At 47.6% G+C, this 18,526-nt stretch overlaps 1 protein-coding gene across 6 annotated transcripts in view; it reads right to left on the bottom strand.

The window, feature by feature from the left end:
* CDK19 (cyclin dependent kinase 19) overlaps positions 1-18,526 on the bottom strand; it is a 192,494-nt gene that overhangs the window by 157,611 nt on the left and 16,357 nt on the right. For 5 of the 6 annotated variants that reach the window (XR_012645069.1, XR_012645070.1, XR_012645071.1 and 2 more), the window contains exon 2: positions 11,939-12,000. The exons of the other annotated variant lie outside the window; for it this stretch is intronic. Coding sequence is in view for 1 of the 5 variants with exons in the window: in XM_074990744.1 (XP_074846845.1) it covers positions 11,939-12,000 (62 nt within the window). In the remaining 4 variants the exon portion in view is untranslated. The remainder of the gene's footprint in view (positions 1-11,938; positions 12,001-18,526) is intronic. 6 annotated transcript variants of the gene reach the window in all.

Below are 18,526 nucleotides of genomic sequence, written 5' to 3'. Positions count from 1 at the left end.
GATGTGTCCCCGTGGGTGCTCCACAATAGGTGACGGGCTTTCCCGGCGCCGCAGATCGGATCTTCCAAGCAGTTTCTGCCGGACCGCGCATGCGCCGGCGCGCGCCGCTCCCTTGCGCGCTCCTGGCCACGTGCGCGATCCGGTCCCCGCCAGTTCCTCGACCAACCGCCTCGGGTGCCCCTGCAAAACACTAACAGAGATCCGAAGCGGGGAGGATGGGCGGGTAGTGGAGCACCCACGGGGACACATCTCGAAGAACCACCGTTACTACGGTGAGTAACTTCTCTTTCTTCTTCGAGTGTCCCCGTGGGTGCTCCACAATAGGTGACTACCCAGCAGTAACCCAAGATAGGAGGTGGGTAATCGGATTATGTGCAGCTTGTCCCCGAGAGGACCGCTGCAGAGAGACGGGTATCCTCTTGGAATACCCTGTGAAGGGCGTAATGTTTGGCGAAGGTGTCGTAGGATGACCAGGTCGCCACTCTGCAAATGTCTTTTAACGCAACGCCCTTGAAAAAGGCTGTTGATGCCGCCACCGCCCTGGTGGAATGAGCCCTGGGAGTGGCCGATAAAGGAGTCTTTCTGAGCTCGTAGCACATTTTTATGCAGGATACAATGTGCTTTGAGATTCTCTGCGAGGAGAGACCCTCTCCTTTCGATTTGGGAGCGAGGGAGACTAGGAGTCTATCCGTTTGCCGGAAGGACTTGGTCCTGTCTACGTAGAAGGCTAGCGCCCTCCTCACGTCCAGGAGGTGTAGGCGCGCCTCTTCGTTGGAGTTATGAGGTTTTGGATAAAACGAGGGTAGAACAATAGGTTCGTTGATGTGAAACTCGGAAGAAACTTTGGGGACAAAGGCTGGATGCAACCGTATGGTTACCGCCTCCTCGGAAAAAACAGTGCAGGGTGGCGTTGCCATGACTGCCGCGAGCTCGCTCACCCTACGAGCTGACGTAATTGCGAGAAGAAAGGTCGTCTTAATTGTAAGGAGGCGGAGGGGAACCGTGGCCAAGGGCTCGAACGGTGGTCCCATCAGTGTGGTAAGCACTAGGTCCAAGTTCCACGAAGGTGGAATCGGTTTCCGAGGGGGGTAGAGGTTTATCAACCCTTTGAGGAACCTGGTAACCATAGGGTGGGCGAACACCATGTGCCCTTCCTCCTCATGTCTGAACGCCGAGATGGCGGCAAGGTGGACCTTTAACGAGGATAGCGAGAGTCCTCCTCTCTTGAGGTCCAGTAAATACTCTAGAATTGTAGGTATAGGCACCGAAAGGGGGGCCAGCTGTTTGGTAGAACACCAAGCCGTGAAGCGAGTCCATTTTTGTTTGTAGGTCTTCCTAGTGGAAGTCCTCCTGCTACTTTCTAGGACATGTTGTACTGCCACTGTGCATGTGCTCTCTAGGGAGCTGAGCCATGGATTAACCACACTTGCAGTCGCAGGCTGTGGGGGTGCGGATGCACTACGGACCCCTGGGCTTGGGTGAGCAGATCCGGCGCCACCAGAAGAGGCATCGGTGGACGGTCCGACATGCGCAGGAGTAGGGGGAACCATTGTTGGCGATCCCACGTTGGGACTATCAGGATCATCCGGGCCTTTTCCCTCCTGGCTTTTTGCAAAACTTTGTGGATCAGCACTGTGGGAGGAAACGCATAAAGCAGGGGGCCCCCCCACGGGATCGCGAACGCGTCCCCCAGGGACCCCCATCCCAGTCCTGCCCTGGAGCAGAATCGTGAGCACTGCTTGTTGTGCTGAGTGGCAAACAGATCTATTTGGGGAAAACCCCATGCGTGGAAAATCAACCATAGCAGATCGGGACGGATCTGCCACTCGTGTGTGAACGCAAAACGCCTGCTCAGCTGGTCTGCCTTCACGTTGTGTGCACCCGGCAAGTATGAGGCTTTCAAAATTATATCGTGGGCGATGCACCAGTTCCATAAGCGGATTGCTTCCGCGCATAAGGCACGGGATCGAGCTCCTCCTTGCCTGTTTATATAAAACATGGTGGAGGTATTGTCTGTACTGATCCCGACAACTTTGCCTTGTATGTGGTCTCGAAAGTGTTTGCAGGCGTTGAACACTGCTCTGAGCTCCAGTACGTTGATGTGTAGTGACTGTTCCGTGGGTGACCACAGTCCTTGAGTCACCTCTTCGCCCATGTGCGCTCCCCACCCTATGAGGGAGGCATCTGTAGTGAGAAAAACCGATATTTGCGGCTGGTGGAAGGGTACCCCTGTTAGCAAGTTCCTGGGGTTTACCCACCATTGCAGGGATTTGCGCACCCCGGCTGTGGGCGACACCACCTTGTGAACGGTGTGTACTGCCGGTTTGTATACACTCGCCAGCCAGTGCTGCATGCTGCGCAAGTGTAACCTGGCGTACTGCACTACAAACGTCGCCGCTGCCATGTGGCCCAGCAGCTGCAGGCACGTCAAGACCGGCACCGTAGGGCTGAAGGTGATGACTTGCACGAGGGAACCGATGGCTCGAAAGCGAGCCTCTGGTAGGTATACTCTCGCTGCAACTGAGTTTATGCGAGCCCCTATGAACTCTATGTCCTGTGTGGGGTCTATTTGTGATTTTGCCAGACTGATAACCAGGCCAAGTGAGGAGAACGTGTTTGCTGTGACGCGTATCATGCGCAGAACCTCTCCTTTCGAGGCCCCTTTGAGTAGGCAGTCGTCCAGATACGGGAAAATGAATACCCCCTGTCTGTGCAGGTAGGCTGACACCACTGCCAAGGTCTTGGTGAAGACTCTGGGGGCCGAGGAGAGGCCAAACGGTAGGACCTTGTATTGGAAGTGTTCGTTGCCCACCATGAACCGGAGGAATCGCCGGTGAGCCGGATGGATGGTTATGTGGAAGTACACGTCTTGTAAATCGAGGGCTGCGAACCAGTCTCCATCGTCCAGAGCTGTAAGGATGGAGGCGATCGTGGTCATCCGAAAACGTTGCTTGCGCAGGTACCTGTTGAGGCCGCGAAGGTCTAAGATGGGCCTCCAGCCTCCTGTCTTTTTCTCCGTGAGGAAATACCTGGAGTAGAACCCTTTCCCATGCAGTTGCTCCGGCACTCTTTCCACCGCCCCTATGAGCATGAGATGGTCCACCTCCTGCCTGAGCCTCGCTACGTGGGAGGCCTCCTGGAGGTGGGGCTTGGGTGGAGGTCGTGACGGTGGGAGCGACTGGAAGGGGATGGCGTACCCCGTGGCTATGATCTCCAGCACCCATTTGTCTGTGGTGATCCTTTGCCACTGGTCGTAGAATGGTCAGAGGCGATGGTGAAATAGCTGCTTCGGATGACCGTGTGCGATGGTTGTGATGGCGCAGCCCTGGATCTGTATGTCAAACTTGTGGCCTTTGGCCCCGCCCCGAGGACGCCCGGCTCTGTTGTGAGCGTCGCCTGGGAGTTCTGTACTGCTGGTGCTGTTGATGTCGCCCTTGCTCGTAACCCCTGTGATACTGGGGGCGCTGTTGCTGGTACTGGTACCGCCTTTGTTGAGGGTAGTACCTTTTCTTTGTGTATGGGGGGGTGTAAATCCCCAGGGTCCTGAGTGTGGCTCTTGAATCTTTACTGGAATGAAGGACCGAGTCAGTTGATTCAGCAAACAGCTTCTGCGAGTCAAAGGGAAGGTCAACTATCTTCGCCTGCAGATCCCTCGGTATACCCGAGGTCTGGAGCCAGGACTCCCTTCGCATCACCACTGCGGTTGCTGTGGAACGTGCTGCCGTGTCCGCAACGTCCAAAGCAATCTGAACTCCCATCCTCGCAGCCGCGTAGCCTTCTTGCACTATGGCCTTGAGGACCGGCTTTTTGTCCTCTGGAAGCGAGTCCATGAGGGAAGTTAACCTGGAATAGTTGTCAAAATTATGGTTCGCTAAGTGCGCTGCGTAATTTGCCATTCGCAACGTTAAAGTGGAGGAGGAGTAGACCTTTCTGCCGAACAGCTCTAGCTTCTTGGCATCTTTGTCCGTTCCCCCTGTTTTAAATTGAGATGTTTTTGATCTTTGTTGCGAGGACTCCACCACCACGGAGTTTGGCTGTGGGTGGCTAAACAGGAACTCCATGCCCTTCGCCGGCACGAAGTATTTCTTATCCGCTCTCTTTTGGACAGGCGGAATAGTTGCAGGGGTCTGCCATATCGTAGTGGCGGACTCTAAGATCGCTTCATCAAGCGGTATTGCTACTCTGGAAGAGGCCGGAGGTCTCAAATTTTTGAGGAGCTTATGGTGTTTATCTTGCACCTCTGCTGTCTGGATGCCTTGCGTGAAGGCCACCCTCTTAAACAGCTCCTGAAACTGTTTGAGATCGGCCGTAGCCTCATCCGGGGAAGAGAGTGAGGAACCGCTGGGGTACATCTCTCTGGACCCTTCCGGTTCCTGCTGGTGATGGTACACCCTCTCGCTAGAGGTTTGCGAGGGAAAATCTCGGGGTTCCATGACCAGTCCCCCTTGAGATGCTTGAGTCTCTGTCCCCGGTCGCGATTGCCCTCGGGGGTACGAGATAGTTTGTGGGGATCTTTCCCTAGTAGATTGCCGATGGTGTGTATGCCCCGCGTGGTAGGGGCGACCATGGCAGTATAGGCACTGTTCTTGGGAGGGTGACCTAGACCACTCCCTTGGTGTGTACCCTCTGCGTCTGGGGGAGGGAGATCGTCGAGACACTGGAGAGAGCGACTTCGCATAATAGTCCAGTGGTTCAAACCCCAGGAAGGGTGAAGGTGGTGCCATCCAGGGTGAGGCTGGTTGCAAAAATGGAGAAGGGGGCTCCGGGTAGGCTAGGGGGGACCTCTGCCTTCTGGTTGGAGTCTGCAACGTAAGCGGAGGGCTGTGAGAAAGCAGCTCCACAGCCCTGTCCGGAGAGGGGCTGCAATGCCTCCTCTTGTGTGCAGCCTTCCCCCTCCCTGGAGGAGGTGACTCCGCCCCCTGACGCACGGGGGATCCCGTCCCCGTCGGCACCGTGCTAGGCACGCTCGAAGGCGGTGCCGCACGTGCCGTGTCCTTCTGCGCCTGCAGGCTACGTGCCTGCACGCTCTGCACCGCCGGTTCCGCCGGGGTCGGTGCCGCTGCCTGCGGTGCCGCCGGTGCCGGCGCTTGTTTAGCCGCCGCCCTGCCTGTGGTGCGGGGCGGCTGGCTGATCATCGGAGGCTGAGCCGTTTGCACGTGGCTCTCCGTGCCGCCGCCGATCAGCTGTTGCTGCGGCTGGGGGCTGCGTGCTCCTCCCGTCCCGCTCACTGTTGCTGCCGGCAGGGATCGGGCTGGAGAGACTTTCCTCCGTTTCTGCGCTGATGGAGTGAGGGAGGCAGCTTTCCTTTTAAGGGCCCCGGAGGGTCCCTCCTGCTGCAGCCGCTCCGGCACGTCTGGCTGGAGGGCCTTATCAAGAAGCAGCATTTTAATGCGCATCTCCCTGTCTCTCCGTGCTCTGGTCGTTAATTTTGCACAGAAGGCGCATTTTTGTGCCACATGGGACTCCCCGAGGCCCCTTATGCATAGGCTGTGCCCATCGGACACTGGCATCGCCTCTCGGCAGGACTCACATTTTTTAAAGCCTGAAGAGGACATTGTTGGTGAGTCTTTGAGTTTTATTAAGTGGGTACTTAGCACCTTCTTTGTGCTGTTTTCCCCATCCGATGGCCTGCCTCAGCAGGAGGGCTGATGGCCGTAGCTCCTGGCCTCCGGCGCTTGTTACTGGGACTGGCTGAAGCTGTCCCGCTCGTAGTTTGTTTGTTGTTGTTTGTTCTTTTTTTTTTTTTTTTTGCAAAATAACAACCGGCTAACTCATAGTAGCCTAAGTATCTGAAAAAACTTTGAAAGAAAAACAGATAAAGTCGTTGAATACGCTATTTGGCCTTAGCCTAGTCGGATTCGGTCTGCAGCCGACGGCGGTTAAGAGGAACTGGCGGGGACCGGATCGCGCACGTGGCCAGGAGCGCGCAAGGGAGCGGCGCGCGCCGGCGCATGCGCGGTCCGGCAGAAACTGCTTGGAAGATCCAATCTGCGGCGCCGGGCAAGCCCATCACCTATTGTGGAGCACCCACGGGGACACTCAAAGAAGAACCAGAGGATACGTAAGTGACTGCATGTTATACAAAAGGCTAGGTTGCGTACCTATCCCACTCCAGTAGTGTGTACAATAAAAAAAACCTGTAAACCTATCACTACAATTTAAAAGCTCTCCAACTCACTCCTAAACAAAATCAAACAGTGAAACAATGGTTTTGTGTGTTAGACTTGATGGGTAGTGTAGTGAGTCAGTATGGCCTCCTGCTGACTCAGAGGCAGAGGAGGCTGCACAGAGGCCCTGGTGGGTGGGCCCGGAGCCAGAACACCAGTGGCCTGCCCCTCAGAGGGCGGGGCCCAGGGCTAGAAGGGCCAAGGGCAGGGCTCGGGACCCATTAGAGCCTGGGCCTCCAGGCAGGGAGGAGGCGCCTGCACGAGCTCCCCGGCGCCAAGGGCAGAGGGCCTGTCACCGCCTGGCCGGGCCAGAGGAGCAAGCCCCCCAGCGGCCCCGAACAGGCACGGATCCAGATGCCCCAGGGGGACTACCCGGACTTCCCAGACCTGCCAGGACCCTCACGCCGGCAGAGACCCTCCACCTGGGAGGAAGCCCCGGACGCGGCCAGACCGGCAAGGGTGAACGACTCCGAGGCCCCAGGAGCAGCCTGCCCCAGCGTCCCGGCGGACCGATGCAGCGACCAGGCCCAGGACCGCCTCGGGCCCACCATGCTACCGCCGCCAGACTACCCCAATGACGTCGACATGAGCAACTGGCCGGAGCCCCCGAAGGTGGATGATTTGGAGGAGACCGACCCCGCGGGACCCCCTGACCAGATGGACTGGGACCTTCCCTCGGTGGAAGTAGAGGAAGGAAGTGGCATGGGGAACGACGCTCCCGAACCCATGGCAGTGTGTTGCAGCCTGGATCCCCAACACCGTGGTCGTGTGTGAGTGACCCGCAGGGCCCCGGGCCAGGTCGCAGTGGAGTGGGAGGGCCTGCGACCCCCTACCCTCTCCTTGACAGGGCCAGCCCACGCTGGGCCTGTGCTTAAACCCTTGTGCGGTTGCCCCACCCCAAACTGAGGGCTGGGCCTGTGCTTACACCCTTGTGCGGTTGCCCTGCCCCAAACTGAGGGCTGGGCCTGTGCTCAAACCCTTGTGCTGCTGCCCCGCTCTGAACTGAGGGCTGGGCCTGTACTGTGTTGCAATTGGGAACTGCTGCCCTGCCCTAGACTGAGGGCTGGGCCTGTACTGTATTACTATTGTGAACTGCTGCCCCGCCCTAGACTGAGGGCTGGGCCTGTATTGTATTGCAACGGTGAACTGCTGTCCCGCCCCGAACTGAGGGCTGGGCCGGTGTTATAACCCTGTTTTGGTTGCCGCCTGCCCTAGGCCAAGGGCTGGGCGTCCCAGGACTCCTACAGTAGGAAGCTAGAGTCCAGAGTCCTGCAATAAGACCAGTTTGACATTTAAACCTACCGATTGTTTGCCTCAGCGTCACAAGCTTATCTCACCTACACGTGTGAAGCATAAGAAGAAAAGTTATCACAAATATATTCAGAACATAAATTAGAATGTCCTTTTTATTTTTTGAATAGATCAAAGCCAAGATTCTGGCAATCCAGTTCAATCTTTCAAGCACATGTATAATATGTTACACGTGAAACACTGTTAAGCAAGTAGCCATATTCAACACTGGCTAACATTTCAAAGTGTCTTTCAAGCATAGTCCAATACAGCACACATGGCAATAGCCCTATATGGAAATAAGGAGCACCAATAATGGAGATGAGATGGGCACCCAGTTGGGAAAGAGGATGTAATCTTTTCCCAGAACTATAAAAGTTCTTGTGTTCAGCTACTTTTTGGACACACAAGGGCAGCCTTGATCCAATGAGACTCCTAGATTTCAAGCCTGAGTATCAAAAGGCAAATAAAGGCTTGTATTTTTCCCCAAACTGAACTAAGTCTTACCCAAGAAGTATATCAGCCAGTCAGCTCTTATTGATGCTTACACTTTTGGGGTCATCCTTGATCAAGGTGAATTACTACTGCCAACTTACAGCAAAAAGGAGGTTTCTTTAAGCCTACTCATCCAAGACTATCAGCTGCTGGCAACACAAACATTTCGTTCAGGCCTCCACAAGTCCAACTCTTTGCATCTTAACGCTGACAATATTCACACCCCAGCCTTCAGTCTCCCTCAGTGAGTCCATAGGGTGCAGTGAACAACCTGGGCTAAATCTAGTGAGATAACTAGCCTCTTGAGTTTTGTGCAGGGCACAGGAAACAGGGACCTCCTATCAATTCATCCCTTTTCATTACACTCAAGGGCCTCAACTTCTGGGCATCTGTATGCATTAAGTTTTACAGCCTGTGTGGAAGCAGCACCTCCAGTTCATCAACTTCACTTCAGTTCAGCACGCTCCATTGAAGTCACCTATGTAGCAATTTGTTTGACAAAGCTTAAGTTAAAAGATTCAAACAGAAGCACCTGTAAATATTGTGGGAAAAACATAACACCATCCAGAGCTTACACCTATTAACCAAGTTCCTTATGTAACTAATAAGCTTTCTCTTACCCAATGATCCATCTGTACAGCACTGGAATGCATTTTTCATGACACTGTCAGAGCACCACCTCTGTAATGGATACTACCTTATGCTCTTCTTTCTCCATGGTTCCAGAACTTTTGTCTCTCTTCAATAACCAAGATGTTTCATTAACTTCAGTGTGTCCTCATGGTCTGCCTAGCCAAGGTCTTTTTTTTTTTCTGGGGCTCTGTTGGGCTTTGTGAAGGCTCCAGTTCACAGCTTGCGTAGCCTATGAAAATGTAGGTAGGCTGGGTACAACAGTGTCAATTTTTCTCACTTTGGATTTAGTTGGCTCTGAGAACATCTTGCCCCAACTGACCAGTTTCACTTCCAACATCTTGGAAACCAAATATTTTCTATACATACATCCCACAATAACCGTGACTACCAATGGGTTCTTAGGTTTTGGCAGAAAACACAGAGAGTCTCCTTCAATGAAACATCATGAAAATAGTGATCACAGGGGAAATGCCTGTCTAGGCAAGTCCCTGGATATTGACTTGTAACAATGTATGCCCCACTGGTCAGTTGCAAACATTAAGTCACAAACACCCCAGTATTGCAGACATTGTTTAAAAAAAGGTTTTCCCCAACTGTTTCTACAGCTAATTGATGGCTATCTCCCAATGCAAAATACTTTCACAGTCACAGGGCCAACCGAATACCACCAGATTTCCTATTCTTGTCTCAAAATGGAATGTCTGAAGAAGACAAGTCTTTCCTTTACCTACTTATCTCAGAAGTTCCTTATTTGTTATTGCCAACCAATTAAGGAGGAAGTTTAGCTACATGGGCCATGCTTTGATATAGTTGCACTCTGCTTTCTTACTGCAATCCAGTAAATCCATAGTAATGACATACCTAGCCCTAATTCTGCAAACTTCAAAAATGTTTCCAGATATGAATTTAAGCAGTAAGACAAGGCAGGCATTAACACATAAGCAATCATCATAACCCTTCAAGAGATGTTAAATGTATGCATCCATAGATTAAAGATACTATGTATTCATATACAAAGTATAAACTATCAAGTGCAGAAGAAGAATTGAAACGTCTCAAAATGATGTTAAGTGCAACATTAGGAAAAAATTCCTAACTGTCAGAGTGGTTAAACATTGGAATAAATTACCTGGGGAAGCTGTGGAATCTCAATCACTGGAGATTTTTTAACAGCAGCGGATGGTCTAGATAGTGCTTGGTCCTGCCAAGAGGGCAGGGAACTGGACTCAATAACCTCTCAAGGTCCCTGCCACTTCAAGTGTTCTAAGACCCTATGAAAATCAGAAAAGTAGCAAAAAAAGGAAGGGAAAGGGATAAAATCTTTTCAAATAAATAAAGAGTTCAGAAGGAAGATGACAAAATATTTTTAAAAACTGAGGTCATGAGACCAGAGTTCCCACTACTGCTAGCAGGAATGAAAGTGTGCGTGGGAGTGTATGTGGGGCTTAAACATCTTTTTCATACTAGATGTGGTGGGATGAAGTGATGAGAAGTTTATAACTTTGTTAAATGCCTAAAGACAATTGATTCCATCTACTAACCATATGAAAATAGAAACAATTACCTAAGTCAGAGAGGTATAACCAGAGATGAAATGGAAATAAAATTCAGTCTGTCAAAGCTAACATATTGAAAATCTCAGCTCAGACTATTAAATAACCACTTCTGTGAAGTGGCAGATGACTCCATTGCTGGAAACATTTTAAACAAGACCAGACAAAGCATGTAGGTGCAAATGCTGATACCAAAACACAGGCGGACTAGCTGGACTCTATGTAAATTAGTTCCTTGAAGGCTTGGGAAGGGAAGAATCTTCCCCATGTGAAGAGTGGCAGAGCCCAGCAGTATGGCTCAACAGTTGTTAGTGTGGAGTGAGTGGCAGACGAATCCATGAAGTCACATGTATTGACATGGCTCTCAATTTTCTCCTGTAAGGTGGCGTGGAAAGACCCCAGCTGTGAAGAGCTCTAGGATCCAGAGCACACAGGGAGTACCCTATCAGTGCAACGCCTCACAGATTTCTGCCCTTAAATTCCCCTTCACTGGCACCATTCCAGTTCCAAGACTCGTGTGAACAGGCATACCTGCGGAGGTGATAGTGGGAACTTTAACTAATGGAATATGCTACCTAGGAAGAACATACTTAAGTTTTTATTAACACATTCCTATCAGGTGTAATAGCCTTTAAAAGTTAGACAGAAAGATGGAAGACATGCCAGAAACTTATTTTCCATGGTTCAACAAAATACTGAAGCAAATCAGACACAACCAGTATATAACGCATATGCCTAGGGCAGTACCCATTTTAGGAGAGATCTTAATCACTTTATATATTCATGACCTAGAAAAAAGTCCACACAATTTGCTTTCAGTCTAACAATGGAGACAAAGCAAAGAGAGGGCAACAGAATTTATAACACTTTGGAGACCTTAGAGATTTATAAAATAAGATAAATTAAACACTTTTGTTTTCTGGGAGCTTCAGAACACTAAGATGAATCTCTCATCAGGAAATCCTAATAACCAATTTTTGAACAAAGAGCTGCTTTAAAGGGCTGCAGCCTAGAATTATTTTTCCCAAAGGTACCAACATGTTTCATCACTTAGCACTGAGAGCTACATCTAATGACGCAGATATTTTTTCTTTCAATACAGAAAGTGAATAATCTGTTCTTTTCATGTACAGTAGTTACAGCTCTGGATCATCTACTTCCATCATTCCTGGAAGCAAACAACTAAGACCCTAATTAGTTGAAGGCAACCTTCCCAGAAAAGAAGTCAGAGGACTAAAGCTCTAGCCAAAAATTTACTCACTTATTTCAGGGAGTAAGAAACCTTGAACAGAACTAAGGGTATGGAACACAACTGAGGTGCAGATAGAGATGAAATGTCGAAACCATCAAGATATAACTAAGTCCACATTCAGCACAGATGAGAAAGATGATGGGCCACATCCAAACTATTCACCTCAGTCCTGGAACAAGTGGCAGCCTTCCCTATACAACTGAACAGGCGTTACCGCAAGCAGGAAATATCTCTCAGTAAGCAAAACTGACATTCTTCAAAAAGTACAGGACTTAGCACTTTTTCTAGATTTTGAACTTGCAAATAAGAAGTTCTAACTGCTTCAGTTTTCAGAGAAGGAGCATTTATACAGTGCTTCGTTATCCCATCTGGAACTGCGAACGCACGAAATAATTTTATACAAAAAAGTTTAGATTACCAGGATGTCATTGTCCGAATTACATTTTTCAAGACTACTACACTTGGTACTATATGGTTCCTTCTCTAGTAGATCACCAGACAATGCCAGCAAACATACAATGACACCAGAAGGCAGCACTCCTCTTTACCTTCTGCTGAATATTCTGCTACCTCCAAGGCAGGAAGTCCATACACGAAGCCCTTCTGGAATCTACGAACACAGCAGAAGTAAAAGGCAGAGAAGTTTATGTAGATTTAAAGGTTACACTTCTCAAAAACACAACAATGCCAAATTCCTAAATGCTATGCTTTGTTTGTCGCTACTTTGTACTAATTATTTCATAATACAATCAGTTACAAATTTGTCTATGTACTATATTTAGCTAAATAACTGCCAAAAACAAAGCACTTACTAGGATTCAGCATCCAAAAATAAGTCTACATTTTGTTTAAAAAAAACTTAAAAAAGAAACGTTGTAACACTAGTACTTCTACATGCTCTGCACACAGACAGTAATTTTTAAAAACTGTACATTTAAACAAAGTAGCTAATCTAAACTACATAACAAATGACTGGAAATATCAGATTTTCTTTTTAAAAAATAGCCTAGTTAACTGTTACACTAAAATGATACGGGAAACCTACAGGACAGCAAACAACTGAAACTATAAACTTTTATTACAAAACACTACAGCTGTGTCTACACTACAGAGTTCTGTCAACAGATATTTCACAACAAAACTTCTGTCTACAGAACACGTCCACACCTAATACAGGCTTCCCCGTCAATGCCCTCTGTTGACAGAGAGTGGCTAGATTGCTCAGCCCTCTGTCTACAGAACAGCCAACTGGAAGCTCTGCAAACAGGACTGCCTGGTGAACTGGAAGCCCTCTCTGTCAACAGAGGGCCACCCAAAGCATCTACACTATTTTCTTTGTCGACAGATGCTGTCAACAGAGGCATTATGTCTCATACAGTCAAAACAGAACTCTGCTGGGAAAACTGCTACGTTCTGTTGACAGATTCTAGACAGAACACATTTGTCGTACGGACGCTCCCTAGTTTTGTCAACAGAAGGCCTCGTACGTCAACAAAACTGTAGCATAGACCAGCTTACAACACTTTGGAGACCTTGGAGATTTATAAAATAAGGTAAATTAAACACTGTTTTGCTTTCTGGGAGCTTCAGAACACTAAGATGAATCTCTCATCAGGAGATCCTACCAGCAGTGGGTAGCAAATCTGATTTAGTCTTTTGAGTTGCTAACTTCCTTCTGATTTCACAGACAGTGCTGGTGCACAGACAGTACTAGCCATTCTAAAAAACTGCAATATCCCCAGGAATGCTGCTGGGCAAAGGTACTCTGGCTGGGCTGGAGCAGTCCCCATCCGTGGGATTTCCAGGCACACTACGGGCATGAGCGCTCTAGTTGGGCCCAAGCAGTTCCTACTCCTAGTAGCTCTGTGGGACTGGAGCAACCCCTGCCTGTGGTGAGCAGAGGGGCTGTCCAGCCTGTACTGGTTACAGTGTAACATCCCTACCCTTAAAGTTAAAGAATTGTCACCGCTGCTAACATTAAGCTGACTCCAAAATACCAAAAGTAAGTTTGACAGTCTACTTAGAACATAAAAGCGAAGATCCCCATAACTGAAAGTGCTACTTTAAGTCCAGGTCCGCATATGTTCTTTCAGCCTTTACTAGAACTGTAATTACATTCTTGTTTCTTCACAATCTGATGTGATTAACTGGCAAAAAAAACAAGCTACTAACCTGTTCTGTAAATGTTGTCTTTCAAGATGTATTAAACTTATCTATTCCAAATTTGCGTATGCCAAGCACAGTCAGTTTTTCCCCCCCTGCTTAGCAGTTCCCATCAGGGAGGAGCATATACTCTCAACTTCCTCATGCTCCTGTATGATGGCATAAAGGGAGGTGCCACCTCAGAACCCACTTCAGTTCCTTCTTACTGAACACACTGCAAGATGGGAGTGTTGGTCATCAAATAGACATGTGTAATATATTGCAAAAACACTTACAGAACAGGTAAGTAAGCATTTCTTTCTTCAGCTGACTGCACATACCCATTTCGCTTCAGGTGACTCACAAGCAGTTCAAATCAGAGGTCAGTTTCAGAGTCTACCTTAACAAGGACTGAAGAACTACTAATTTAAACTTGGCATCATCTCCAGAATGTTGAGATATACTGCAATAAGTTACAGAAGTATGAGCTAATGACTTAACTGCAGCTCTACAAACGTCTGCTATAGGTAATTGAATCAAAAAAGTTGGCCAAGGTTCTTGAGATCTCAGAGCGTACTACTACACTGCCGTAGAGAGGGTATTTGGCAGAGTTATGGCACAGATTTGTGTGCATGTGAGAGAAAGAGGAGAAAATCCAGGATGTAATCCTCTGCCTGGAGACTAAAAGGCCTTCTACCTGGCCCACAACTGAGACAAACAGCTGGGATGACAATCTAGACCTGTCCAAGTTAAAAGCCACCATCCTTTTAACATTTAATGTATGGAACACTCTCCTTATCATGACGACAATGGGACTTAAGAAAGTCGTTCAGTATATAGCTTGATTGGGGTAGAATTCCAATATTACCATAGTCCAGAATTTGAAGGGAAGGTACACATACCTCATCCACATAAAAAAAAGTTGAGAGGGTTATCTACCAACGCTCATACTCAGTCACCCTTCTTCTGGAGGTGGTATCTACCAAGAATACCTACTTTCAGAGAAAGATGGGACTGGGGGAAACAAAGCTTGCAGCCATCAGTTCAAAGGGTGGAATCATTGAAATACACTGGACCACACTGAAGTGCTAAGAGAAATGGGATGCACCATATGAAGAGAACTCCTGCCCAAATGCTTTAAGACTCTCCTTGATGCAACAATCAAAAATACTAAGCAGCCTGCAATTCATGGCTGGAGAAAGCTATCAGGTGAGCTTTGACAGAAGAATCAGGTGGAACAACCAAATACAAGACCTAATGGTTCAATATATACTGGAGAGGCTAGGAGTGGTAAAAACTGACCATAAAAGACAATCACTTCTACTTCAACTGGTAAGTGTATCTAGTAGGTGGTTCCCTTCTACTTAAATGAATGTTCTACACATTCTCTGAACACTGTACTTTTGAGGTGTTAACTATGGAGCAACCAGGTCATCAGCTGGAGAGCAACTGGGTTGGGATGTAGCAAGTAACCATGGCCCTGGGAGCTCAGCTTGGATTCTGGAGGTAATGTCAAAGAGCCCTAGTAGAGAGGTTCAGCCTGGAGGACCAACACCGCTAAAGCCAAGTTGACAGCATGAAGACAATACAAGCATGATCTAACTGAGCTTGACCACCGCCACAGGGAGGGGCAAGACAGAAGGATAAGGCATACACTTTGTCATCTTTCATAGAAAGTATGAAAATGTCAAATCAGAAATCCCTGACTGGGAGTGGTTCTGGGACAAGAACCTTGGCACTTTCTATTGAGGCAAATAGCCAAAATGTCTGCATAAGTGACCCCTGCCCCCCAAGTTCCCTGAATTAAAAAAAAACAAATTTCACATTATCTGAGCTAAGAGGCCACTCACTATCTCCCTTTAAAGACCTATTCAGGTAATCCTCAAAGTTGCTATGAACACATGGATGGTAGGAGGCCCTGAGATCTATTCCACTGTGGATACCAAGCTCCCAAAGATCCATTGCCACTTGATGGCTACGTCTACACTAGCCCAAAACTTCGAAATGACCATGCAAATGGCCATTTTGAAGTTTACTAATGAAGCGCTGAAATACATATTCAGCCCCTCATTAGAATGCCGCCAGCCGTGGCACTTTGAAATTGACACGGCTCACTGCCACGAGGCTCGCCCATTTGGGGCACCTTTTCGAAAGGACCCCAGCAACTGCGAAATCCCCTTATTCTTATTTGCTTCATTACTAAACTTCGAAATGGCCATTTCAAAGTTTTGGGCTAGTGTAGACACAGCCGATGAGATGGTCTGATATAACCCCTCCCAGCCCATTTAGGTAGAATACTGCTATACTGTTGTTCATGAGGACTTGAGCTTTTCTCCCACTGAGGCAGAGAGGCTAAAACAGGCCAGATGAACCATCTGCAATACCCACACATTTATTTGGAGAGTCAATTCTTAAGAACACCACAGACCATGAGTTGGTAGGTTTTGTAGGTGAGCTCCATAACCTAGAGTAAACTCCCTAACCACAGTCAGTATGGCTAAGAGAGAGCCAAAGGGAACTTCCTCCCATATTCTTGTTGCCCAGATCCATCCATTAGTTGAAGGAGATACACTTAATATCTTTCTCTGACAGTGTAACGAGGCTTGTGCATAGGAGGAAAGCAGATGATGTGGCATATCTTCACTTTAGTAAGGTTTCTGACACTGTCTTATGTGACCTTCGCATAAACAAACAGGAAACTCAACCTAGATGAAGGTATTATAAGGTGGGTGCATAACTGAGTTAAAAAAAGTGTTCCCAGAGAGGAGTCACCAGTGGTTCACTGTCAAGCTGGGCACATGCAAAGTGTTCCATTTACAAAGGAACAATCAGTTGCACACACACAAAATGGGAAATGACTGCCTAGGGAATGGCAGAAATGTATCACTTTAAAGACTAACAAAATGATTTATTCTGTGATGAGCTTTCGTGGGACAGACCCACGTCACCAGATCAACTGCATTACCAACACAGAGTGAAATTTGTAAGTACAAAGGTCCAAAAAAATTGCAATAAAAACCTGACAAATCAAGTACATAGGACTGAAAGAGGAACTCTTGCTTTTTTTTTTTTGGACCTCTGTACTTACAGATGTGACTCTGTACTGGTAATGCAATTGATCTGATGAAGTGGGTCTGTCCCACGAAAGCTCATCACCAAAAAAATCATTTTGTTAGTCTTTAAAGTGCTACATTTCTGCTGCTTTGTTTTGTTGGGTACAAACTAACACCGCTACCTCTCTGTTACTGCCTAGGGAGGAGTACTACACAAAGGGATCTGGAAGTCACACCAGACCACAAGTTACATCTGAGTCAGGGTAATACTGTTGCAGAAAGATTCTAAACATTATTCTGGGCTGTTAGCAGGAATGATTTTGTTATAACATACTAAAAATGTATACAGCAATAAAGGTTTTATATAAATTACCCTGCTGTAATATCGTAAGTGAACAACAATATTCCCTTACTCACCTCCCTTTCCTGTTGCTTGCAGCCAAGGGCATGCTGAGAAATGTAGTCCTTTCCCTGTTCCAGGGCCAGTTCGATAGGCAAGGAGCTAGCCAAGGAACTACAGATTCCCAGATACCTTGGTGTCCCCCCAGCCCCATCAGCACAGCAGGGATGGAGGAAGGAAGAGAAACAGGACATAGTATGGTGCACTTGCACCCTTCATAACCCCACCTGCATATGGGCCTGTACTACAAGGTTACAGATCTTCTAAATACAGGCTGGATCTCGCCTCCACCCGAGGACCATCTTCCCCCATTCAGTCCTTGTCCTCCAGATTTGTTTTCAGGAATCGAGAGGCTGGGGTTAAGACCAAGTGATGATGTCACCTCCACTCTTTTACAACAACAAGCAGTCCTGTATGAGGTCATGAGCTCTCGTGGGTATGACCCTCTTCTTCAGAGTTTCACCCATGAAAGCTCATGACCTAATAAATGTTATTCTTTAAGGTGCTACAGGACTGCTTGTTATTTGCAAAGCTACAAACTAACACAGCACCTCTGTGAGCCCCTCTTTTATAGTTTCTTCAGAGATTGCTGGTGACATCCTCTGCTATGACAAAGGTCAGGCAGTCTTCATCGCCTATCTTATCACTGAAAAGTATTTATTGTACACAATGCCTGGGATAGGTCTGAAGAGTGTGGATTCCCTTTAGTGGGCCATCAGAATGTCTGGTTACTCCACAGTCGCATCTGAAAGGCTGGCTACAGATGTTCTGAACCTAGCAACATATTTCAGTAACACACACAGAGCAAAACTTTATAATTTCACATTCAATAAAAGCACATAACATCCAACAGGCTATTAGTGTTCACCAGACTTAAGCTTTTAATATATCTCACAAAGCCTATTTTGTACAAAACATATTAAAATTATGTGACAATGGTTAATATGGAGGTTCAAGGGTGCTGTTTCAAAGCACAGAGTGCCACAGCGAGATGTAGGTCTTCATGCAGAAGTGACAGCTGGGAAACAAACGGTTAAGTGGGAGCTTTGAAGGAGCAAATAAGGGTAAATAAACATGCAGCTGTCTTTAAACTGTGACAAAGGGAAATACTCAGTAGCAGCTAAACTATATATTTGTTACCCTAAGTAGAACACACAAACAAGTTTTGACAAGAGACAATAGGGATTCAGTTTTTAGAACACATTGTTCTCTGGAGTTTTACTTGAAGAAATTGATGGGTCAAGGAGTTATCCTAAGTTTTATAAAAATATTAGTAAACCAGAACTATCCAGAATTTCTCTTGCATGTGTAGTTCTCATTCTAGACTCCAATAACCTCTGTCTTCCAAAATAAATTAAAATAACCTTACATGTGTTGAACACAAGTATTTGGGTATGGAAAACTGCCAAATCTGGACAGTATTCTAACTCTGCACTCGGGAAAGGAAACCCCAATTTACTGCCAACGTCTTGACCACTTCTCTCTAAAGAATTTCAAAAGGTATTGCATAATGGATAATTATTCCCTTTGAAATTCTACTT

Source organism: Carettochelys insculpta, chromosome 3 (genome assembly GCF_033958435.1).
Source record: "Carettochelys insculpta isolate YL-2023 chromosome 3, ASM3395843v1, whole genome shotgun sequence".
Classification (NCBI taxonomy): Eukaryota; Metazoa; Chordata; order Testudines; family Carettochelyidae; genus Carettochelys; species Carettochelys insculpta.
This window is presented reverse-complemented; position numbering and strand designations above follow the sequence as displayed.